We start from the raw sequence: 24,396 nt of genomic DNA, 5'->3' as shown, positions 1-24,396 counted from the left end.
TTATTTCTGGGTGTTTGAGTTCAACAAAAATAGATTGATTTAATATAGTATTTTAACGAAGTCAATGATTTAATGTTATAGCCAATGACTAAATCAATCACAATTTTTGGTCTACTTTGAGGTTTATAGTTCAGTAGGGCTTATTTGGGGATTTTTTTTCAGGGTAAGGAGCTTTTTATCTTAAATATCCCCTAATCCAATGTGGACCCCTGCGGTTTATATATTAACAAATACGATGCTGTAAAATTAGATGGCTGCATAAAAGAAAATTGTATTGGTTAACAATGCTAGCTTAAATCATATTGATAAACTCTAAAAATATGCTTCTAAACCATCCCTTCCACTGATATTTTTCTATAATTTCAATCATGGTAAACCACATAAGTAGAAATGAATGATATGAGTTGTATCCACATTTGTTTTCATTACATACATTATATACGGAGATAATAAATTAAAATATTGGAACCCATTTGGTGGAGAAGGTTTATTAGGATTCCAAGGATCGTCGTCAGGGACCATACCAAATTATCAGGACGGCACCAGCAGCATGTTTTGCAAACAAAACCCAAATAATACATAAACCCCTAACCAAGCACTAGAAAAACAACAGGGCTGTGCTTTTTTTTTTTTCTCCCCCCCATTTCGTCTCAAACAATTATTATAGTGCATTTTCTACATTTCCCAAACACATTGGGTGGGTTGGGTGAGCGGGGACTTGTGCAAGAGTCATACACCCACATTAAGACACGATTTGGTGCTGATGGATCCACTAGCTGGCAACAAAAATGGATAAAAATGGACTCAATATTATTGATGGTTAGGAAGGGTCAAAATAGTTTGAATGCGGTCTTGGAAGAAAAAAAAAACGCCCTAAAAAAATCAAGTGTTTCGTTCGTGCTACAGATTTTTTTTGTTTTGTTTTTTGTTGTTTTTTTTCCTCTAAGCCTTGTCAATAATCCAAAGCACGTTACAACATTCTACACGCATGCTTTGCAGCCTTGGAAAACCATTTACAATCTCATACTCAATCCACTAGTCTTGAAAGTTACTAAATACAAATAGTATTACTAGCTTATGGACGGACAAAAGCAGTGTTGAAAAAATAAATAGATGTAGGTTATTGCTTTTTGCCTTGTACGCAGACAAGTGTAGTATAGCTTATTTCTAAATGGGGGTGGAAATAAATATCACGTGCTATGTTATCTTACGCTAATGCATTTAAAGGGGAGGCCTTTTTTTCTTTCTTTCAACATTTCCACCACTCGGTTGCAGCACGATTAAATATAGCAGAGAAAATAAATACTATGCAAAATAAATTAGAACACCTAACTTGGAAATGTGATGCTTGTGGCTCTGACGACTAAAAGCAGATTTTGTGTTGGAAAACACATTTTGGAATGCAGACGTCGAAACCGTTCGACACGGAAAAAGGTGACGTTTTTTTTCTTTTTTGATTTTTTTTACAAGGCAAATGGAACAAGCTGGTATTTGTGGCCTTTTTTTGTTTTTTTGCTGGTTGATAAGAGGACCTATTTGATTGGTTGAAGGGTAGACATTTACCCATTGGTGCCTCTTTTTGATTGTGGTTGGTCACGGGATAATAGACATTCAGGTTTAGGTTGGAGTCGAGCTTAAGGCTGGTTCTTCGGTGGACATGGAGGTGGGGGGTGGGGGTGGGGGTGGGGATGACCTGCAGGCTGGTGATTGTTAAAGTCAGGAGTAGGGAACCTTTTTTTCTTCTATCCGACCTATTTAGAGTCCTCGGTTCTGATTAGCTAACGAGGCTCAATTGGTGTTGGGTGAGGGGAAATTTTCTGCATTGTGGGAGGAGTGGATGAAAATTGTTCATGTGATTCATCCCACCTGCACCCAATTGCTGTGGATAATTTTGCATCTGACTATTCCCAAGCAACATGGCGCTCTTTTAAAATATTCATTATAAATATATCAGAAGGAAATAGTCTCGCAATTTTTTGGAAGCAACGGGCAGCCAAAGGGTTAAACACACCTGCTAAGATAAACCCAAGTAAATATCTTTAACTGGGTAATATTTTTCTTTGCCCTTTCCAATTGAATGCCTTTAGCTTCATTTTTTTCCGCTTGTGCTCCCCTAATAATATCCACGGTTCACTATTTTGTATGATGCTTGTATTGTTGTGATTGGCTTTTGATGGTGTGCTAAAGTAGGCGACCTTAGTGTCAATAAATAGGACTCCACATTTGGCTGGTCCCGTGAGAGGCCACCGGAGCAATTGAACTTGTCCATTTCACCCCGCCCTTTGTCAATAAATCTAACGAACGCAATGGATTTTTTTTTCTCCGAAGAGTTCTAGTATTCAGAATCAGATTCCGTCATGCGTGTCGTAGGTTCCCCACCCCTGTTTAAAGCCATAAAGTAGTATTGGTTTTTTTTTGGGGGGGGGACGGTGAGGGAGCGCAGTATGACGAGGCTCAAGCCGAAAAGGCCGCTTTGAGACTGCCGGTGGAGTAGCCCTCGTCGCTAATGGAGCTCTGCCTGCTGCTTTGGTCGTCCAGGTCGCTAGCACCCCCGCTACTCACGCTGTCCATTTCTCCCTGGGAGAAATCGGTGCACTCCACGTCCACTTCGATCTCCTCTGCGTAGGAAAAAAAAACGACAGGCACAGTTAGGTTTGTTTCTTAAGGACGGAGAGATTTATCCCCCTGCTTGCGACTAACCTCGGTCCGATTCAAAACGGTCGGAGTCGGTGGGTGAGCCCAGGCTGTCTGTCCGGACGCGGTCCCTTTCCCCGAGCGTTTGCAGCTGGGACAGCTGCCTCTGCAGGTACCTCTGCTCCCGTTCCAGCGTGTCCAGCTGGTGCTGACTCCTCCTGTCGACCTCCTCCAGTTTCTAGAAGTGAGGTGCAAAGTATTGTAATGCTCAACTATGATTTTTTTTGCAAGAATTAATTGTTAAAAAAGGAAACTATTATAATATTGATATTTATTTATTCTCCCAACCCACGTAGAAATATGAGTTTTGACGTTTGGAAGCTCTCCACTCCCTAAATGTCACTCCCCACAGAAGTCGTCAAACCACTTAACGACATCTGCATTAAATGTTATGCAATAGTTTTGTTTCCGTTTTTATTGCGCAAACAAAAGCTTCAAATCTCGACAAGCGAAAAGCAAAACATGCAAATGTGGAAGCGGCCACTAAAACCTCCAAGAGAGCAGCTGGAGGTCATGGGAAAGTCTTTTGTCACTTTTGAACTCATTGGAAGCAATTCACACATTAATTTGTGCTGTATAAAATAAGCAAAATAAGCAATAACGTGCATTTGCTGTGGTTTAGTACAATACTTTGTAGTTTTCGTCACTCTGCCGCTATTCACCATTTATCCGGAAGAAAAAATTGAAAAGTGGGCCTCCTCGCCTGTTTCCGTCTCGATCCCCCCCCAAGGATTTCTGCCGTCTCCACCCAAAAGGCACTTTTCTCGTCTAAGTAAGCTTCCCGTTGTTTACAGCAATGTAACTCGAGCGCAGCCATTATCTGGCAGTGTCATCAATATTGGATGTTTTTGTGCATAAGTAATTGCTTACGTGGGTTGGTGGTCCAAAGACACTGTAAAATAAATACACTTGAAAAATATTACTCACTTGTAGTCACGACTTTGGGTTCAGAGTTCAGGTTGCTAGTTCATATTGATGGACATTTGACCTGTGATAACCCTTTGGGGCCACGTGCACGGTCATTAGCTCAATTTGATGGGGAGCTGCACATTAGTCACTTTTTTTTATTGTATGAAAATCCGTTTGCGACTATACTTATTTTTGTGTGCACTATGGTGAAGCTTTGCATCTCATTGTACTTGTAAAATGACAACAAAGGCATTCAATTGGATTCAATTAAGAAAATCAACAGCCTCTTCTGAGCAATGAGGAAAGACATCTTAAAGTTGCCACTTCTTCCTACATTTCAATAAGCAGTATGTTCTTCATTCTCCTCAACATCTCTTGTATCAAATTTAATGAAATATACAACTGGATTGGGAATGTTGAAGCTCAATGTGTCATAACATTGTGATGATATGAGACGAGCACCTCACCTTGATGTGCGCTTTGGCCTTGTTGAGGAGTCCAAGTGTGGTATGCCGGCTGCAATCAGGCCCCAAAGGGATGAGCGACTTCAATCTTTCCAAGCATAGGCGGAGATGAGCTCGTCTGCACAGGGGGGGGGGGGGGGGGGGAGGGGAGGGGAGGGGAGGGGAGGGGAGGGGGCACACAACAGCCAAGTCAGTTTACCCTGCAGCTAAATATGGTAACCAAATTATCAACAGACATAACAGGACGGACGCAAGATAAACATGCGGTAAATTCATGAACTTTTTTTAGATAAAAGGAAGATTTCTATTGGCTTAACTGCATGTGTGTATAAATATTTTTTTTTGTGTTTCAATCTCAATCTGATTGTTTAGAATTCGTATGACTTGCAGACATTTCCGCCCTTTGATTGGTTGAGAGAAAAACTGATCAGGTAGCATAACACATGGATTTTATTTAAAAGTTTTGTGCATATATTTATATATGTGTGTACATATATACATATACACTCAAAATACCTAATGATAATACGTAATAATGTGCTGCATTAAATAGGTCTATGGAATCTCCCTGAAAGCAATATCCCCCTTACACTTACTTTGTTTGGCAAACATTAACGGCCCCTTTAATTTTGGACACAAACGCACGATGACATTTGTCATTTGCTCGGAGCTACGGTGGCCTCGTCCCGCACCAGAGGAAGGCGGGGGGGACGAGGTCGTGCTTCAGGAAGGAGTCTTGTTGTCTGGAAACAGATGCTTCACATTTGCTGACTGGGGAAATATCTGCAAGCCCGTCAGGAACTGTGGCACGCGCAAACTGTGGCAGCGTGAGCACTTTTGCCAAAGGCTACGCTTTATCAAAGGTGAATTTAAAAGATAGGACATACAATATCCTTGTTTAAAATATTGCAGTAATAATCCAAATACATTTTCCATGAGTGGCCATTAAATTTGCTCTTACTTTTACATTTAAAATCCTGACCTCATAGGATATCATATTGAATGCACAGATAAAAATAATTATATATATGTTTTATACTCACCTATTCTTTTCCAGTTCATTGTGTGCTGACCTGTAGAAATTGAAAATATGTGGTAAATTTCAAAAAATGAAAAAAGTAACATGCATTAAAAAATATTCAAAAATAAAATGAGAACTATATATACCATTATTACAAAATGTGTTTTTTTTTCCTTTTTTTGTCTAAAATATATCAAGCCTGTGGGTTGCATTAATTCAGTGAGGTTCAAAGTGATCACCAACAAACATTTTAGACAAAATTGGGAATAGAGGGACTTCGGAAATATTATAATAATAATAATATATTAATATTATATCATAACAGTTTTATGACTGAATTGCAAATTTGAATACACACTTCATGAAACCCACCTATTGTGAATATTGTCCAGTTTCCTGTTCTTGTTGAATTTACGATGTTTTTGTGGATGTGCCAATTCATTGGCAGGGTAGGTCGAAGCATAACCATGCTCACATTCTGCATAATAAAAAAATAGCACATGAAACTCAGTACATTCGTAGTTTCTTAGCATTATAATCTGCCCTGGCTTGCCCGATGTATGTGAATGTTCTATATTTGACATTAATATCCAAACTACAGCCAGTAAAAATAATAAACTAAATGTTTATCTGCCATTTTACTTAACGTGCAGCTGCGTCAAATCCTTCAAATCCCAAAATGCCTTCTTTCCGGTATCGCGTGACGTCATGTTTTAAGTCTCGTCTGATTGGCTTATCACGCTGGCGAAAATAGTGAGCGGCCAATCGGTAGGCCGCAATATGTTCCATGTGGGAACCATGTGAATATACACATACAAGGAACCTTGGCCCTGTAAGTGATAACCGATGATTATATTTGAGAATATATACTTAATATTAGTTCACTTTGGTATGACAATAGGGCTTTGTGGTGTTTATTTTAAGCAAATAGGTGGAGCGGGTGAAGCGACATAGTTAATTCATTAGAAGGGGAGATTGGTGTCAAATTTCATATGTAAAGAAAGAGAGAATGTTCAATATGGATGTATGCGTATGTTTAAAATGTGAATTTTCTTCCCGGAGCTTTCATTGGTCTGGCGATCAAAATGGGGGCAGACTCCGATAATAGAAAACACAGTAAATAGGATCACGATCCATGCACCATCTCCGAATATAACCCCATTTCCGGATGGATGTATATTCACAACATAGTTCTATTATACTCCCACAAGACGCAGGTGCCGTGGGGGGTAAAAACAACAATTCTTCGTGGCCCTGTGCTGCGTTGCCTTGCGCGTCGCCTCTATTGTTGTCTGCTCCTCGGATCCGACCGAGGCGCGTTTAGGGCACGCACACACTTGTACTCGTCTCCTCGATCCACTTACTTCCGCTGCTTTTATCCACATTATCGATGTAGTTCGCGGCGTCCAGCAACACCTGCACGTTCTTCATAAACGTGTCCATGGCGGAGCACTTGACGTCCGACACGTCGGCCAGCGAGCAGTCGGACACGTCCCCGGAATCCCGCGGGTCAGTGAACGCACCGCGCTCCTCCGACACAAACTGACGGTTGTTCCGCTCGTCGTCCCGTTGTTGTTGTCCCGAGCACTTGACCATTTCGACTGAGGATTTCTTACGATCGACGGGGGCGAATGCGAGGCCCCTAGCTTGTCCTCCCCGTGTGCACTGAGCGGATGACTGAGGCTGGATGGAATTGCAGTCCTTAGCCTCAGCCACTTGCCCTACTTGGTGGATAATCCCTCCCACTAAACGCGTGCACGCCGCATCCATTGTCAACTGGGCCACAGAAACACATCCTCATGATCAATGCTGCAAAAGGGAGGGGAGCTGACCGTCAATGTGTAACAAAGCATCTTTTGCATTTAAAGGATTGCAAAATTTTATGCAAAGCATTTTATGTCATATCCTTGAAATCCTCTTTTAAGTCCTTGTACTGGAACACTCTTTGCACATAGTAGGAGAACCAATGTTCTTTCCCCCCTTCTCTTCTTCCATTTTCGGCCCATTAGTTCAACTTTTAACTCCATCTTATCCAACTGTAACCTTACACCTTTATTTCTGTTAATAGTTCATTTACCATGATACATTTGGATGAGCAATGATGTCAATCAGATGATTTCTATTCTGGTAACACTTTTATTTTTCAACATTATCGTTACACACGTCATTATCATACTAGTGTGCGCTCCTGTTTCTCCTTTGTAAAGAAAACACACTTGCATGAAGATGATCTGCTGACGCTACTCTTCACTTTTGGTTCTTTTCCCATGCTGTCATTCAGGATCATATTATCCCCCACTCCCCCTCCCCTTTTCAGTCGGCGACATCCCAAGCCAATCAAAAACACTGGAGCATCTCGTTGTGAAGCAGACCCGTCGACGTTGAACTCTAACCTTTACGGGTAATTGCAAAGCAACTAACCTTGAACGTGCCATCCTCGCCTCTTTGCTTAACACGTGATCGGTGATTAAGAAGTCATCTTTCTGCAAGCCACGAGGGCCCGGGGACAAGGAGGAGGGGCGGAGGGGATCGGGGGGGGTCGTCTCCCGGGGTCTTTACGAGCCCAGCCATGCGTTTCGGGCCCGACCAGACAATGAGTGCAGATGGCTGGCCTGCTGCAGATGTGGCCCGCCCTGTAACGGACGCCTGTGAGAGAGTGACACCCCCCGTGAGGAGTGTGTGTGTGTGTATGTGTGTGCGCTTGGGGGTCTACGTCGGCCGCCTGGTCGGGTCTGACCCGTGAACTGTGACCGTGTGCTGCAAACAAAGCCCGGCCCGTCACAGCGATGGGTGTAGAATGTGAGCCTGACTGGAGTAATCTGAAAAGCTGGAGGATTACATACCAGGCCATGTCAAAGTGTGTGAATGCGTGTCTGAGCGCATGTGCTTTTGAGTCTGTTTGTGGGGGGAGCAACTGCAGACTGTCATCTGTCTCAGTGTATATATTATACATAATAATAATAATAAGTCAATCGGTCAATTGTCAGCAAATTAATTTAGCATCTATCGCCGTCAATGGCTGCTAATGAGTCATGTGAGGGGTGAGCAAACATTTGTGCTCAAAGGCCACGTTAGTTTTTTAAATTTTTATTCAAATTGGCCAGATGGGCCATGTCATCTAATTTATTTATTATCCTGATTATATATTCTCTCAAGAGAGAAATTGAATTTACACTGCTGTGTGTATTTTGGATTGCACACTACAAGTGTGGGAGAAAATGTGCTGAGCTTCTAATAAGTGGAGGTGGTCTGTGGAAAATTTGAAATACTATGGATTTAAAGTCTTGAATTGTAGTATAGTATTCGTGTTTTGTAGTACTTGATGATGTGTGGTAGCAATGGTCGTTCTTCAGTGCGAATCTAATTGGGTTAGGATTTATGAAAACTGTCATGACAGTGAATAAGCCAATCAAATATATATAATGATGTATATGAAATATAATTCCAAACCAAGCCACATTGGATGAAAGTACACCGCTTAGCAACCACCATCTTGCCTGATTTGTCTTCAGTTGAGTCACGTCTTCCTTCTCAAATGCATTCATGCTTATCTAGGTCACCTTTCCACACATGACAATAACTTCCCTTTTCAATTGGGGTGTATAGTCTTGTCCCCATTCATCCATTCATTCATCCATTCTTTCAAATATGTGTACCAGCACTCTTCTGCAACGTGTCCCGCGGGCCACACTTTTCCAAGCCCTTCTCCCGAGACGCTAGCTTGTAATCAGGCTGTTGTTGGGAGACAATGGTTGCACTTTGTCCTGAGGTCACCACAGACTTTGCCCCCCCCCCCCCCCCCCCCCTTAACCCCCAGACGTGCATCACCTGCTCTGTCATTTAGCCTCATTTATTTATTTACTTAAATCTCGGCGTCACCAACTTGGTTTCAAATCAAGCAAAAAGCACATTTATATACACTTGCAGTCCAAAAAATACACAAACACCAGCTTTTAATTGCATCCTACTGTGCGTCTGAGTTATGTCATCTCTTGTGTAGGTGGGGGCGGAGGTATAAAGACCCCCGTCTGCCTGCCCGCCTCCCCAACTGGAACACCTGTTGGCGACACCAAATCCCTTCTTTGTCTGGGCTCTCATTTGGATTACCATGACAACCAGCCATTCATATCATGGCTGCTGGCTTATTATACCGCCTCGCATGGCCAAATATAGCTCCACTTTTGTCTCAGGGAGGTCCTCCTGCAAGCCCCCTTATTTGTTTTAATATTAGTGTTTAAAAAGGCAAAAGCTGTGCAAATAAGCACATAAGAACGCCCTATTGCATACTGGATGTGTTTACAACTAATACATCTAAGCGCAAGTTAAAGGAATGACAATAAAATACCAATAAAAGAACATTTTTAGAAACATAATAATCAAATTCATGCCATTAAAACCAGAATTTTACTGTAAGCAGTGAATCATTGAAATTTAAGTTTGAAAAACATGTAAACAGGGACTATTACTATATTTTTAAAAATAATTAAGTCAATATTAGATTACAGAAAGATAAACTCTATTCATAAGTACTATAATGTCAACAGTCTAATATTACAATTTAAAAAAAAAGTACATTCACAAACAAAAATGGACAAAAGCTTTGCAAATATTTCTAAAAAGCTTTATTTCATATTGGAGGAGTTTGCGTCTTCACCAACATCAAAATACATGTCAAAAAGTGGTATGATCATGGCAAAATTGAAAGTACACAAACAAACAAGTGTGCCTATTCAAGAGCATGTAAAGAATACAAAATAACATGACTAAAAGTTGCGGGAAAATGATTAGGATTGTACTGTCACATGAGGAAACGTTTCAGTTTTAGTGTAGCAAAAAACATCATTACATAGCAACTCGCTCCCTTTGGGTTGAAACATTCACATTGTAGGCCACGTACACTAGAAAAAAAAATACAAATAAAAACTTCATTGCTTTGTTAATTCTCGTCAGAACTGTAAAGCAGCAACCACAACGATTATTACTCGGATAATTCATCACAGCATTTTTTTAGTACAAGAGTTAGTGGGTAAATGCTCAAAAATCTCATTTAAAAACAACACACCATTATTTTGTCACAGTTAAAAAATAAAGTCGGCTGAGAAACCTTTTTTTTCTTCCAAAATGGGCCTGACTGATTTAGACGAAGAAACCGCCAAACTTATATTTATTATTAAACATTGCGATTATGTATGGCTTGATCGTTAGAACTATAAATATTTGTATTAAACCACTCCAATGCCAAAAAGTTTTAGTTTTTTTCCTTCTAAATACTGTATTACAAGAAAAAAAATGTAAGACTGCTTAATTTTTTAAAATATTTTTCTTCTTGACATTTGAATTAAATTTTTCTATAAAAAATAATAATTTATTTTCCTAATAGTTGCTTAAACTTAAAACAAAAACAATTCTCGTAGTATTAATGCTCGAGGTTTTATAAGTGTAAATAACTATTTGACATAAATTTCATATATAATGAGAACAATTGTTATTCTGCCACAAAACTGTAATATATTTGAGTACCAACTAATTATAACTTGTTATAACAATGTATTTTATATAAATTTTGCCAGAATAAACTTCATTTTCCAGGAATTAGGAAGTGATACTACAAAACAGTGCTCTTATTACCAGAACAAACTGAAAAATCTGCTATATTTAAAAAAGAATAATGTAATTTAACACAATTGAAGTGGAAATATTGCAAGAAAAAAACGCTAATTTTGAGCATAACATCCAAATATGAAATGACAAAGCTGTTAATTTGAGCTAAAAACACTATTATCGTATATTAAATACTAAAAATGTGCCTTATACGATGACCACCAAATCTAATTATTATGAGAAAAAAAATCTTATTATTATTACAATTGACAAATTGAATTGTGTTAATTTAAACCGAGAAAAAAAAACATTTTAATATTATTAGAAATAGTTGTTAAATGCATGAAAATGAAGTGGAAATGTTCAACTCTTTGAGCATTTGAGCCAAAAGTTTCCCACCCCAGCCGGCTACAAAAGAACACAAGCATATAATCAGGAAGGTCTTTTAAGATACAAATCGTACTTGTTTAAGGCGGTTGACTGAATATTAGCGGCCGCCATGACACCACGGGTGTGCCCGCCTGGTTCAATACATTCATACAAGGGATTTGTGCAAAAGGGAAATATTGGAGAGGTTAGCTCCTGGAAAGCCCATTTCTTATTTCTCAAAGCGGACAGTCCAAACAAGCCTGACCTCTCCCGTCTCCATCTCCCGTTCTTAGCATCTGCACCCACTTTTTTTTAATTTTTTGGCTTTTTTAATGTGCAGAAAGCTCACTTTTCTCCTTCTTCTTACTCTTTTTCAGGAAGGAAGGCGTGCGGAACTTGTTCTTCTTCTTCTTTTTACTCTGGCTCTCGGATTTTTCTTCCTTGGCGCTGGTGGAGATTTCCAGTGATTCCGAAGCACTCACGCTCAGTTTGGAAACCTCCAGGCTAAGCTCCTCGTCCTGATCGGACAAGTGCTCGTTCCCGTTGGCTATCGAGTCTGTTGGCAAGCAGAATCACATCAAAACCAAAAATATATTTTTTTATATTTAGTACTAGATGCCTACAACCTTAATTATCACTTAACAAGGAGCAACAATTCTACCAATGAAACTAGAATCAATGTTGCAATAGTTACAAGTACAAATACAATGAACTCATCTATTCTTTGTCCTGTGTGGAAAAAAAAGCAAATATTCCTGCAGTTTTCAGTAAGTAGAATCTCTGGTGTGTCTGTATTGTAACGCCGCCTTGTGGTCGACATGCGCGCAGAAGAGGACGAATAAAGGGATTTGAGTGAGTTATGAGTGACTTTCATGCCGACTTGTGCACCGTAATTGGAAAAATGTTGGAGTCATTTTATATTATAGTAGTCACAAAGGCCCTAATGAATACTTTGAATGTAATTTAACTTTTTACATTAGATTACATTACATTAGAACAAGTGAAATATGATTATAACAAAGACTCCTACTCATTTAAAAGTGTCCCAGAAGTTATCTATTATTCATTTATTTTAGACACCATGTATATATGGCCAACATGACCCATTATATATATATATATATATAGTTCTGATATCTGAAAAGCTCCAGAGTTTGTATTTAAGCTCCGGTGTTTGTATTTAATCACAAAATGCTGATAGGAAGTGGATTTTACCCCAGTTTAATTTTTGGCGTTTCACCATTGACGTCAATCGCTGTCTTTTCCCGGGAAAAATCACCCCCCTGGCCTGGTTGTAATGTCTCAAAAGCTCCAGTATTTGTATTCAATCAATAAATGATGCTAGGAAGTGGATTTTACCTAATTTTAGTATTTTAGTGCATTTTTTGTCATTTCACGTATGGACGTATCGACGTTCATCGCTGTCTTTTTACCGGGGAAATGATACTCCGGGCCCGGTTCTGATGTCTAAAAAGCTCCAGTATTGGTATTTAATCAATAAATGCTGTTTTTGGCTGGATTTTACCCCATTTACGGGCAATGTTTGCCCGTACGCCATTGACGTTCATCGCTGTCTTTTCCCGGGAAAATCACCCCCTGGCCTGGTTTTAATGTCTGAAAAGCTCCAGTATTTGTATTTAATCATGAAATGCTGCTAGGAAGTGGATTTTACCCCATTTTTGTGCATTAATTTATTGATTATTTTTTATGTGTCGCAGCTGTAGCGGCAGTAGAGGTTTTATAGCCATAAAATAGTTTTTGAGGGTTGGATTGATACGTTGAAGGCGCTACCAGAAAATGCACCGCCCGCCACTGATATATATATATATATATATATATATATATATATATATGTACACACACATATAATTTAAGACAGAATTATTCAGTCACTAGAGTGAACGTTATCCACTTCATAAAGTACATCAAAAAAAGAACACTTGAAAATAACCATTGCATAATGGATGGACTACCTAGCTTGATTGGCGTCATGATGGGCGAAAGGGACAGCGAGATGGTGGAGCCATCGAACGTGGTCATCTCGTCCGCATCTGTGGCGTCTTCGTCGTCTGAAAACGGCGGGTTCATCGTTACACATTCCTAACATTTGATACGGGCGTATATTTGCAGGAAGCTGTGTAAATATGATTGAAAGTGCAATAAAGATGATCGCCTTGATGTATGGTTAATGCTGCCCCGGGACTTTCGAAGGCAGCCCATGATATACTTGCGGTTGCATTGAAGCCCGTACAAAACCCACCACAAGAAGCTTTGAAGTGGAAAAGACACAGTGGGAGGACTTGATTTGAAAGTACCTTCTTGGCCTTGTTGCTTTCGCTCCACCAGGCTTTTGTACTCCTCCAGCACCTCCTTGGTCAGATGGTTGAAAGGATTGGGCGGTAGGGAGCGAGCGTGCGCCTCATCTTCCATGATGAAAGCCTGCAAGCGTAGATAGGAGAGCGTCGCTCAATGCAAATTCAATAGGTCTCCGAATTTAGAGGGATGCTCACCGGTCCCGGGATGGTGTCCACAACAATGCCGGCTAGCAAATGGGACTTGGGACCTGAAGTCATCAGGTCGCCCCTGTGCTGCTGTTTTATCTGAACGGAAGGAAAGGATGACGTCGCTTGAACCTACGTTGGAGTCGTTCTCGATGGCTCACCCGGTTCCTCTTGTGCAGAACCTCGGTGGGGTCAGTATTGAGGGGGACAAACTGGTTGGGGTCTTCAATCTTGATTGGCGTTCCGATGCTTTTTCCTGGTTCTGATGACTTCATCCACTGAGAGACAAAATGATTCTTTTAACATTTTTTCTCATTTTTTGTTGTAATAGCATGTATGCTATATGAACTCATTAGATCCCATTGACCAAATTAGTTGTCCATCTGAAACCATCCATATTTGCAATTTCCAAAACAGAAGATATTTCTACTCTTTCTGTTGTTTGTTATGTCGCAGAGCTGGGTACATATCTTTAACACTTTCAGTACCATTAATACAGTGACAAAAGGTTTTTTGTTACCTACTGTAGTGATTTTAAATTAGTATGTCATTAGTCCAATTGTTTTGAACGGGGAAGGATGGCAGCCAATGAATATTCATTTATCTGCTGCTATCCCTCCCTCATTGTTTTTTTGCTGTTGATTACATAATGATTTTTTTTTTCGCACTAAGTATTTAATTACAGATTTTGTGTCAAAAAGGTTTGTCTCACACTCAAGTGGTTCAAATCTTGGCCCGCTCTTTTCTGTGTCTCGTTTGCTCCAACAGTCTCAAAACACATTCGGCTCATTAAAAACTAAATCATCCTTCACTGTGAATGTAAGCATGAATGAATACTTGTTATTTATTCAATGTGCGCTACAAATGTCTGGCAACCAGCCCAGTGTGTAAAACCACCACCCGAGAGGATGAGCGGTAAAAAAGATGTCAGGGCAACGAAACTAAAGCACGACTCAAGCGAACCACAAGATGGCAGGCTAATCTAAAAGACCCCGTTCGTCCATTTTTGCTAGTACTTTTATCCTTTCAACGTTTGCAGGGGTGGCGCGAGTGGTTAGCGCATCGACCGTAGAGCTCTGGGGTCCTGGATTCAAATCCAGGTCACGTCCACCTGTGTGGAGTTTGCATGTTGTCCCCAGGCCTGCGTGGGTTTCCTCCGGGTACTCCGAATTCCTCCCACATTCCAAAAACATGCATGGTAGGCTGATTGGACACTCTAAATTGCCCCTAGGTATGGGTATGAGCGTGAATGGTTGACCGTCTCCTTGTGCCCTGCGATCGGCTGGCCACCCGGAGTCAGCTGGGATAGGCTCCAGCACCCCCCGCGATCCTAATTAGGATAAAGCGGTTCAGAAAATGAGATGAGAATGTTTGCAGGTGATTTTGCGATACACAATGGCCAGGTGACAGTGCACATTTCAACAAACAATAATTTATCTTTCTTTGTTGCTCATGTTTCAGCGATCATTCGTCTAATGTCGTCAATGAGTTATGAGATAAGAACGCACCATTGTTTTGGTTCTGGGGCTGACGTCTCCGCTGGGCGAGCGTTCCGGCACGTTCACCCTCAAGTAGCTGTTGGGCGAGGTGAGCCATCGCGTGCGCTCCCGCTGCTGCCTCTGCGCCGAGAACTTGAAAGGGCTGCGTAGACCCTCCGCCGCGTCGTCGTCCAGCGGGTACGCGGACACCGTGGCGGGGATCTCCACGTCATTCTTGGATCGGGGCTTTTCGCGGACGATGGGGTTCCTGTACGAGTGGCCGGTTCTGTAACCCTGCAGAGAGAGAGTGAGAGAGGAACTTGACCTTGGGTGGCTTTCCTCAAAGTACGATTTCCTCTAATAAGGAGGAAGAGATTATATGTAGAATATTACGATATTAAAAATGTAAAAGGGACTTTGAATGTATATTTTCATTATCAAGAGTACAACGTTTTAACATTCCAGGTAAAGAACATCTTTAATTTCACGAAACTTAATTTGTAATTTGAAAATGACGTCGTATTTTGATGGGGGTTAAAACGTATTTATGTATGTCTTAACTAATCAGAAGGATATAAAACTCATCATGAGTTGATGTCATTATGTTAAAACATCCTGCTACGTTTTTGCTCATAAAATAATATTCCTCCTTTATTCACAGTAGGGGAGATCTGGCAATTACGGCAGAAAAAGATGGATTTTCTCTTCTAATTGGAATTTAAAAGTTGATCTTTATTCACTGATGTAGAATCTGCAGAAGTAATCTTAAATCATTTTGCACAACAATATCCTCAATCCATGTGAGATGTTGCTCTGCCAACGGTATAGACAAATGTTTTTAGCGGACACAAAATACCATGTCGAAATGTGGCTGAATTTAGTCCATTAAATGACCGCGAGGTCACTCGAAGGTACGGTTAGCGCTTTTCACTCGCTGTTTGCTTTGTCATCTGGTGCCTACGCTTGCACGGGTGGGCGGACGGCTCGTGCCCACTTAACTGCCGGCCTGTCCAACAGAGACACGCCGGTGAAGACGGAGCCTACCATTACACTCCGCTTTTAAATATACCCGGGGAAAACCTCACTCACCAGGTTGTCCAGCATCCTCATCAGAGAGTCGAACTCAGCCTCCCCCACCTTCCATTTGAAGTCATTGCTGACGGGCACCCCGGCGGCGGCCACTCCCTGCGTGAGGGGTTTGAACTTGTCCCTGTCTAGGAGCACGAGGTTGTCCACGCCGCCCGAGCACGCCAACGCCTGGGCCTAGCGCAAAACAATTTTGTCAGTGTCCAAGTGCTTTTGGCTTTTCCCTGTATATTGCCAGTACCTGGATTTCGCATGCGTGTTGGGAGTGGTACATGTAATGGAAGGCTTCCTCTATTGTTTCTCCCAAAGCCAGCAGACCGTGGTTCCTCAGGATCATCACCTAGAAAATTTGGTAAACGGTCGATGAAAGACCGGCGACCAATCGACCGCACACGGAAAATTTCAGCACAATTGAAGCAATTCATATTGAGACTAAGTTATGTTCTAATCAACAATTTGAGTTTTTTTTTTAGGTATAACTTTACCACCCTAATGTGATCAAATAAGAAAGTATGGAAATGTTAGGAGCCTAGAAGTTACATAATCCCAGTGCATTTTCCCAACCGGTCACTCCTTTTGACATATTCACGATTGCCAAATTCAATTAAAAATCCAAACAAAAAGGTAAAAAGGAAGATTTTGTCGATACGGCTCTGGTAAAAGATCTCATTAGATGGTACAGGTGCACCCGGAGTGATTAGAAATAAAGCAGCTGTTGAAAGAGGTGAAAAATCCCCTTTGACAAATGGAGTCTTTCAAGTTGACAGTACCTTGGCAGTGGGGCCCAGAGCTTTCTGGAACTCCACCTTCTCCTCTTTATTATCCAAGCTGCCATGGTAAGTGAAGCAGCTCACGTCTCCGAGGAGCAAGGCCTCCTGGGAAATGGGCAGTATTCCACACTTCATGGAGGACACCTGTTAACATAAACACCGTCGTTGCCAACGCGTCTAAACAGAGACGCGTTTGTGCCGTCACATAAAAAAAAGCCTTTTCAGTCATGTTCGTCACATGCTGTGAATTTTATGGCTAGCATTTCAAGTTTGTGGCCAGATCACATTACAGAGGATCCCCCGCTCAGAGCCGTCCCCGTCCTTTGCGATAGCTGGGCGGCGGCAACTCACGGCGGCTGTAGCGGGCGTGTGGACGTGAACGATGCATCTCAAGTCGGGCCGCATGGCGTAAATGGCGGCGTGAGGAGAAAATCCAAAGTGGTCGAGGCCAAAGTCGGTTGAGCCCTGGTCCACTATGTCACCGATCATGTTCACTTTCACCTGAAACAAAGCCCCAGGTCAATCTCAAGGCAAAAAAAAAACGTTTTAACATGTAATTGTTAACATTGTGTAGACAGTTAATATAGTTTGTTGCAAGGGATGCATTTCCTGAAACACACAATAAATGATAACGCCTAATACATGTAAATTTCAAATGTAAATGAAAAAAACAAAAACAAATTTAGATCATCAGATTTGCCATTAATCAGTATTATTATTATTATTATTTTTAAATAAGTCCAAAAAATGTTGCTAAATTGGCAGCCGTGTGTTGCCTCTCGCTTCATTGAATGTCTGGTTGTCATGGTAACAAAAGCCATATCCTGCATTTGCCTGAGAGAAGACAAACAAACAATACAAACACTGCAATTACTCATCTTTCTTGTGCAAACCTCGAACTATTAAATGCCGAATTTATGGTCCGTCCCTCATTCAAAATGAAAACAATTACACTGCACATAAAGAATGTACTAACCGTATTTGGTAAAGGCTCAGAGATATGACAAACAATATGCGGAATAATAAATGAGTCACCGACCTAAATACAAACTTTAGCCACTCACCAAAGTTGCCGCGGTCACCTCGGAAAAAGACAGACCCCTCGGACTGATCAGGACATGGTCCTGTTCTTTGTTGACGCGCACCTGAGATGCAAAGTTACAGGTCTTACATTTAAAATGCTAACTTCATTCTGGGTTAAGCTCATGCAGCAAAGCAATTGAAATTCAGAAAGCATGAATTATTTCTCAGTAGCAGTTGGGGTTAGCTATATTTTAACAGCTCAGAGATTTTAGTGAAGGCTACTGCTATATTTCTTATGGTACTGTACCCATACATCAGTGTAAAATATTAATAATGTTGCTGTCTGAAGGTCAGGTATTGAACATTGGAAGACAAGATTTTCAAAAGACAGTAAAGGGAGATTTCCATTTCTATTGCTTAAGCATGTTCAAGTAATAATAATTCAGCCTTTTAAAAAGATAATGTTGCAACATCTACCGTACTCTGTTTAATATTTTTTTGATAGTGTAGTGGTTTTATGTCCTTTCCTTCATTCATCAATTCATTTACCAGAAAACAAGATAAAGTAGTATATTAGAAAGTTTTACTTTTCAATTAATATTATTAAATGTCTGCTGGCCTTTCTCTTCCGACAATAGGCGGTTTGGCTACAAGTAAGCCCCCCCTCCCATTCTGTGCTGGCTTCGCCTCTGGTCGCCATAGTGACGAAAGCCCACTGGGGCCGGGGAATTTTCGGAAGACAAAACTGCCCCCCCAAAAGCAGTGACTGCAAGTGGCTCTCAAGTGTGCTGCTTTCATGATTTTAACTAAAGAATGTCACATACCGACATTATTACGTTTTTAACTTGGTGGCTGCCACTCATTCCAATGGGTGGCCTATCCACTTCAAGTGGAAGGGTTGGCAGACCTCAAATTTCAAAATAGATCGTACTTCTACTAGCGACAAACTAATTTAAATTCACTACAGAAGGACGTAAAATCATCATAGTTTTACATAATACGTCCTTTTATTTCAGACTGTTTAGGCTTTTTTTCTTTATGAATGTAAAAGTCAACTTTAGGTTGGTACTGCAAACGTAACGCTAACCTCGTAATACACATTATCATTAATGGGGATCGCTGTTTTCCTTTTTTCTTCTTTTTTTCATTTTTGACAGGCCTTGACATAACTCATCAGTTTGAGTTTTATTTTAATGTGTGTAAATATTTATATATATCTTAGTTTTTTTAAATATCATTTACGTATAGCATTGTCAATAAGTATGAAAAAAAAAAACCTCATTCATTACCACCTAATTGTTTTACAGGCTGACTGCACACCGAGACAGTTGTTTTTTTCCTGCATTTTCCTCATGATAATGTTCCAGAATATCAATTATGTCGCATACTATTGTTATCATGAGTGAATTACCGTGTCCCCAAGGTTTTATTTATTTATTTATATTTTTGTTTGGGAAGCTGACACACAAAAGAAGCCCATATAGCCTTTTACGACTTGAGCTGGTGAACGTGGCGAGAATTCACAAGAGACGTGCACGGGATGTCAAAACTCACGGTGATGTAGGAACTGCTGAAACGAGCCCAGCTAAAAAGGTCAACGAGCCTGTAGAGGCTGGCCAACTTGCAGCGGCCCGTCTTCTCCCCTTTGGCAAAGCTCGGGGACTCCACGGCGTACAAGTCGTTGATGGGGGACACCATTCCCCAGCCTGCAGCCACACAACACATCATCCTGTAAGAAGTTGGCATCAACTCCATTTTCAGACATAACAAGGGTGTTTACAGGCTTTGCCTTCACCGCAGATAAAGTTAAAACCTCCCTCGGGGAGCATGTGAACCTTAAAAACGGCTTTCTGAAAGTTCCCAGAAAGGTTATTTTGGACGGCGAGGCCGTATAAGGAGATTTAACGACGCCATCACTTGCAAGCATTTGTGCGTTTTAAATAGGCAACGCTCTCTTTGACTTTACAGCCATTTTCCTAACATGAATGCATTCAACTTATCGATAAACAAGGTGAGAGAAGCCTAGCTGAGAGAAGTCTCCTGAAAACGCAAAGCCCGCAGGCAGAAATGGGAAACTTTGGGGAGTGGGACTTGTGGGGGGTATTTCCATTTAAGTTTTACATTAAACAATTTGGATGCTGGATGTCTAAGCTTCGCCGGAGTGCATTTAATCTTCACATTGTTCTTCAGCACCATCTCTTAAGAGTGGGCCTTTGGATTTGAACACTGGATGTGTGCGCATTGAAAACAGTGTCAGACTGAGTTGCCCTCTTGAGAAACATTAAAAGGTTTAATCTTCTTCTGGGCCTTTGAGCACAAATCAAGTAAAACACATTTGAACTGCTTTTGCTTGAGGGGGGGAGAGGGGGTGATGGATCTCAGCTGCTCTTGGGATCATGTCATTAAATTTCATATTAAAAGCGTTCCATGGGAATTCTTAGTGGGAAAATTATTTGTGTCATATTCAGAAATAAAAAATACCTCCATTTTAAGGGGTACTACTTAAACCTTTTACAGAAGTTATGTTGCTTCAGGGGATATTTTGAATGAGTTACAGCTGTCAAACACCAAGCCCAGGGGCCCAAAAAAAATTGAATACAATTTATGGCACGTGTGTCAAAGTGGCGGCCCGGGGGCCAATCCTGGCCCACCGCATCATTTTGTGTGGCCCGGGAAAGTAAATCATGAGTGCCGACTTTCTGTTTTAGGATAAAATTAAAATGAAGAGTATAGATGTATATTAAATTTCCTGATTTTCCCCCTTTTATATCAATAATTGTAATTTTTTCTGTGTTTTTAGTTTAAAAATCATTTGGTAAAATCTAAAAATATATTTTAAAAAAAGCTAAAATAAACATTGTTTTAGATCTGTAAAAAACTGAATATTCAAGGCTTTTAATCCATTTATAAAATAATCTAAATATTATATCTAAAATGGTCCGGCCCACGTGAAATCAAGTTGACGTTAAAGCAGCCTTGATTTATGGGCTATGTGATGAATAATTTAGGAGAATTCTGTTTTTCACCTTTTTTTTTTATTATTTCAAAGCAATAATAAAGATTTTTAAATTAACATATTATTTTTTTCTTGTTTGTATTCATAGCGTAAAAATAAAGTTGATTATTTACAGTTTACCTTTAGATTTTCACTAAAAGTACAAAAGAAAATCTAACTACAGCAAAAACATCGATACAAAGCTAATGAAAATTGATATCATTTTCTTTGCTCTCCACCTTTGTACTGTGAATGTATTTTTTGAAGATATGAAGTGAACCGCTTCCAACGGGAGGACCTAATGCCCGCAGTAATTTACATATAAAAAGTAAGTTGATGATGAAAATGGGGGAAATGATAACTGGCTAGAGTTATCATTATTTTTGAGGGACTAGCTGCTGAATTCAAGAGATAATAAAAGGAATAGTAAACGTAGCCAGGGAGGTTTTTTTTGGACGGTGGGAGTGTAATAATGACATTTAGTTTCCAGGAAATCATCTTACATGAGTCTCTTCCACCACTTGACAAACTTCCCATTTTGTCTGTAAGACTATTTACCAAGTCCACTTACTGTATCTTGCTCACTTACGGGTTCCGCTGTTTTAATCTCGCGTTTTATTTTTAGAAGAAAATGAGACGGGAGGTGGGGCTACGTTACGTGAGTGTGTCTGGATGCAAGCCCAAAGTTGCAATGCAACTAAAGTGAACTCAAATGCAGTCCCTCGCCTTCAGCTAACTGGAAGAATCACGTATTGTTTACAAAATTCTGAATTAACCTATTGAGCAAAATGTTGCCCAGGGGAACTGCGTCATGCTGTGTTTTTTTGCGAGTAACCTAGTTATGACTAAATCAACAGCGTGCTTTCTATTTTGCCTCAATTACCGTAAGCCACGATTAATCAACTCCCCCCCAAAAAAGAGGCCATATTATTATTATGCCTAATTGGTATAGATGCTGACATTGGGATTTCACCCACAATGAAAGTCAATCAAAAAATAATGGCTTGCAACAGCTGCTTCCAGAAGTTGGTCTAATATAATTAACATTCCAGACCACTGCGATTCACCCGCTTGAGCGGTCATGTGTGCAATTCAATGGAGACGTCGACAATGCCCTCCACAACTTTCCTGCGGTTCCAGACTGACGAGAGGCAACAGATTCATTCCGTGCACACAAACACTTACTCATGGGGGACGTCAAGGGCCCGGCCCCTCCCACCGTGCTGGCCATAACTAAGTCTGCTATCTGCCTCAGGGCCAGCAGACCCGTCGGATTGTTCCCCTTGGTCATCTGGTCCTGAATCAGGCCTTCCAGCTCATCTTTGAACACCTGTAAACACAAGAAGAGTTACGTCTCCGCGTTGGAGTTGTATAATCCCCGCAGTTCATTTATAGGCTCTTCTTATTCCGAGTCACAAATCTCCAAAACGCAAGAGCCGCGGGGTGCGGGGGTGCTGTTATTTAAAGCCGACTTTTACTTTCTCGCCTTCGAGGGGAGCCTGCGATTGCGTGTTTGTCAGCTCAGTGAAGGCATTCTGCCTCATCGGAGCGCTGTAACCATGGCGATGGGATAAATTCCACTTGTTAGGGGTCGTTACGCAATCGCAGAGCGGTGGAGGCTCGACTTATTTCGATGTACTCCACTTCACTGTGCCTCCTTGAACTGGGCTTTTTTTTTAACTGTCTCTAATCTAACTTCCCGCAATGCAACATTCTATCAAGTCATTAGTATGATGCATTAAACCTAATAAAAGTCCAATACAGAAAATGTCTCTCAACAAAAATATAATTGTAGGTGTATACAGTGGACCTTATTCGTGGAGTATGGTAATCTTAACCTTTGGTGACATTTTTGTCATCTGACTACAGGCATAATCTAACTCTTGACTAACAATTGATGGGTTTATTACCCATTTAATGCTGCAAACAGTTTGTGAAATTGCTTTTACACATTCTTTACTGTCCTCATGATGCTAAAATTTACAATTTTTTTCATAAAGAAGGTAAATACTATTAAATCCTCCATTGCCATGACTACCAAGAGTAGCCCAAAAAATTATCTACACAGCGCTTTTGACTTTTTCCATTTTCTATTAACACGCGCTGCATAAATTGCTTGATGCTGTCTCATGTGCGGAACATTACAGTCTCCACAGTTAGGCGGGCTGAGTACTAATACTTTTGCAATGAAATTTTGCATAAAACATTTCAGTATTGCTACTTTGATACTCTCTTTTTACATCTCTTCTACATACTGGACTCTGCAGGATGTGTGTGACCCTCTTCTTTTGCTCCATCATATTGAAGTCCTGCCTGAGGTCCGGCGACATGGCTCGGCCCCGAAGGCTGTCCGGATCACTTTCGCAGTAGCGGTCCTTGCAGTCATTGCCGGACAGGGACAGCGTCAGCGAACCCGCCAACTGCCTCACCTCCACGAGACTCATTCTCCAGCAGAGACTCTTCAGCCGCCGCCCACCTCCTACACTTCCTCTTGAATCTGACAATGCCACAGAAAAAAAAGAAGTATTTTCACAGTCAGGCTGTCAAGGCAACAGAGCAAAACAGTCACAATGGTGACTCATGTACTAAATGAGATTTGGACTTGTAATTCCTAGGCACAGTGTGCAACGGGAGATCATCATGTGTGCAGGGAACCACTTTTCCACCGTGCCATTATTATATTTCTCACAACAAATAATGGATCTGCCAGTGAAATATCAGGACAAATGAAATCAGCAAATAATCCTGCTCAAGCAGATGCCAGATGGTGCATTATTAACCTGTGAATCCAAGAGATTAGCAAAATATGCACCTTGGCTCAATAAAGATTGGAAAACAACAGTACTTAAATAAACTGGAAGTCATCATCACACTCCCCCTTTGGATTCCTCAATCTCAACACTCTCCATCACTTTTTTTCTCCCTCTCTTTGAACAAATAAAGAGTGGGAGGAAATGCTGCCAGCATTCTTCTGCCAAGGGTCGTTAACAGTAAACAAAAGGCCGCCTTTTATTTTGAAAAGAAGCTACTTTCAATAGCAGTTAGCACCTTTGGGGCTACCTGGACGTGGGGGTGTAGTAGCAACACCCACACACACTTTTATTCAAGATCTGCACGACTATTTTGCAGATAAAGTAAGTTTTCCGTGCAAATAAAACTCCGCAGCGTAGCTTTAGTGACCCTTTAAGGCCGAGCAAAACTCAACTGGTTGATGTTTATCAGGAGAATGATTATGAGGTCATCGTAAATGGAAGGAGCTAACTCACCGATCGCGAGAAAACTGCCAAAAAAGTTACCTCCAAACTTCTGCGGACGGCGTGGAATCGAAGTATTTCCCCCCCTAACGAGGCGCTCCAGAAAGGGGGATCAAAGGTAAAAGTAAGCCAGGTGGATTTTAGTCCCGTTGTGAATACATTGCGCATACTTGGGATCCAAAAGGAGGCGAGTGGTGGCCGATCGTAGCGGAGAGAGGGAGGGAGGGAGGG

At 40.9% G+C, this 24,396-nt stretch overlaps 2 protein-coding genes and 1 long non-coding RNA gene across 4 annotated transcripts; 1 reads left to right on the top strand and 2 right to left on the bottom strand.

Annotated features, from left to right (window-relative positions):
* Positions 1 to 472: 472 nt before the first annotated feature.
* LOC144084401 (max-interacting protein 1-like) lies at positions 473 to 6,827 on the bottom strand. Its single transcript, XM_077612773.1, has 6 exons — positions 6,453 to 6,827; positions 5,461 to 5,566; positions 5,111 to 5,140; positions 4,071 to 4,185; positions 2,701 to 2,872; positions 473 to 2,618 (listed from the first exon to the last, which is right to left on the bottom strand). Exons 1-6 carry the CDS (start codon positions 6,682 to 6,684, stop codon positions 2,455 to 2,457), a joined length of 819 nt encoding a protein of 272 aa, XP_077468899.1. The 5' UTR covers positions 6,685 to 6,827; the 3' UTR covers positions 473 to 2,454.
* Positions 5,889 to 11,897, top strand: LOC144084402 (uncharacterized). The gene is made up of 3 exons (XR_013303792.1): positions 5,889 to 5,920; positions 7,370 to 7,489; positions 11,436 to 11,897. It is a non-coding gene; the product is annotated as an uncharacterized LOC144084402 (long non-coding RNA).
* Positions 9,688 to 24,393, bottom strand: LOC144084400 (gamma-adducin-like). 2 transcript variants are annotated; one of them, XM_077612772.1, is made up of 15 exons: positions 24,178 to 24,393; positions 23,167 to 23,408; positions 22,097 to 22,241; positions 19,471 to 19,622; positions 17,958 to 18,038; positions 17,245 to 17,394; positions 16,894 to 17,037; positions 16,365 to 16,463; positions 16,127 to 16,300; positions 15,068 to 15,331; positions 13,721 to 13,837; positions 13,569 to 13,658; positions 13,374 to 13,497; positions 13,032 to 13,127; positions 9,688 to 11,614 (listed from the first exon to the last, which is right to left on the bottom strand). In XM_077612772.1, the coding sequence occupies exons 2-15, from the start codon at positions 23,353 to 23,355 to the stop codon at positions 11,388 to 11,390; spliced, it is 2,052 nt and encodes a 683-aa protein (XP_077468898.1). In that variant the 5' UTR covers positions 23,356 to 23,408; positions 24,178 to 24,393; the 3' UTR covers positions 9,688 to 11,387. The 2 variants fall into 2 exon arrangements, with proteins under 2 accessions (XP_077468898.1, XP_077468897.1); XM_077612771.1 differs by having other exon boundaries at positions 24,208 to 24,393.
* Positions 24,394 to 24,396: the final 3 nt, after the last annotated feature.

The sequence above is a fragment of the Stigmatopora argus genome, chromosome 11, assembly GCF_051989625.1.
Source record: "Stigmatopora argus isolate UIUO_Sarg chromosome 11, RoL_Sarg_1.0, whole genome shotgun sequence".
Taxonomy (NCBI): domain Eukaryota; kingdom Metazoa; phylum Chordata; class Actinopteri; order Syngnathiformes; family Syngnathidae; genus Stigmatopora; species Stigmatopora argus.
Note: the sequence above shows the minus strand (reverse complement) of the source record. Positions and strands in the feature narration are given on the sequence as shown.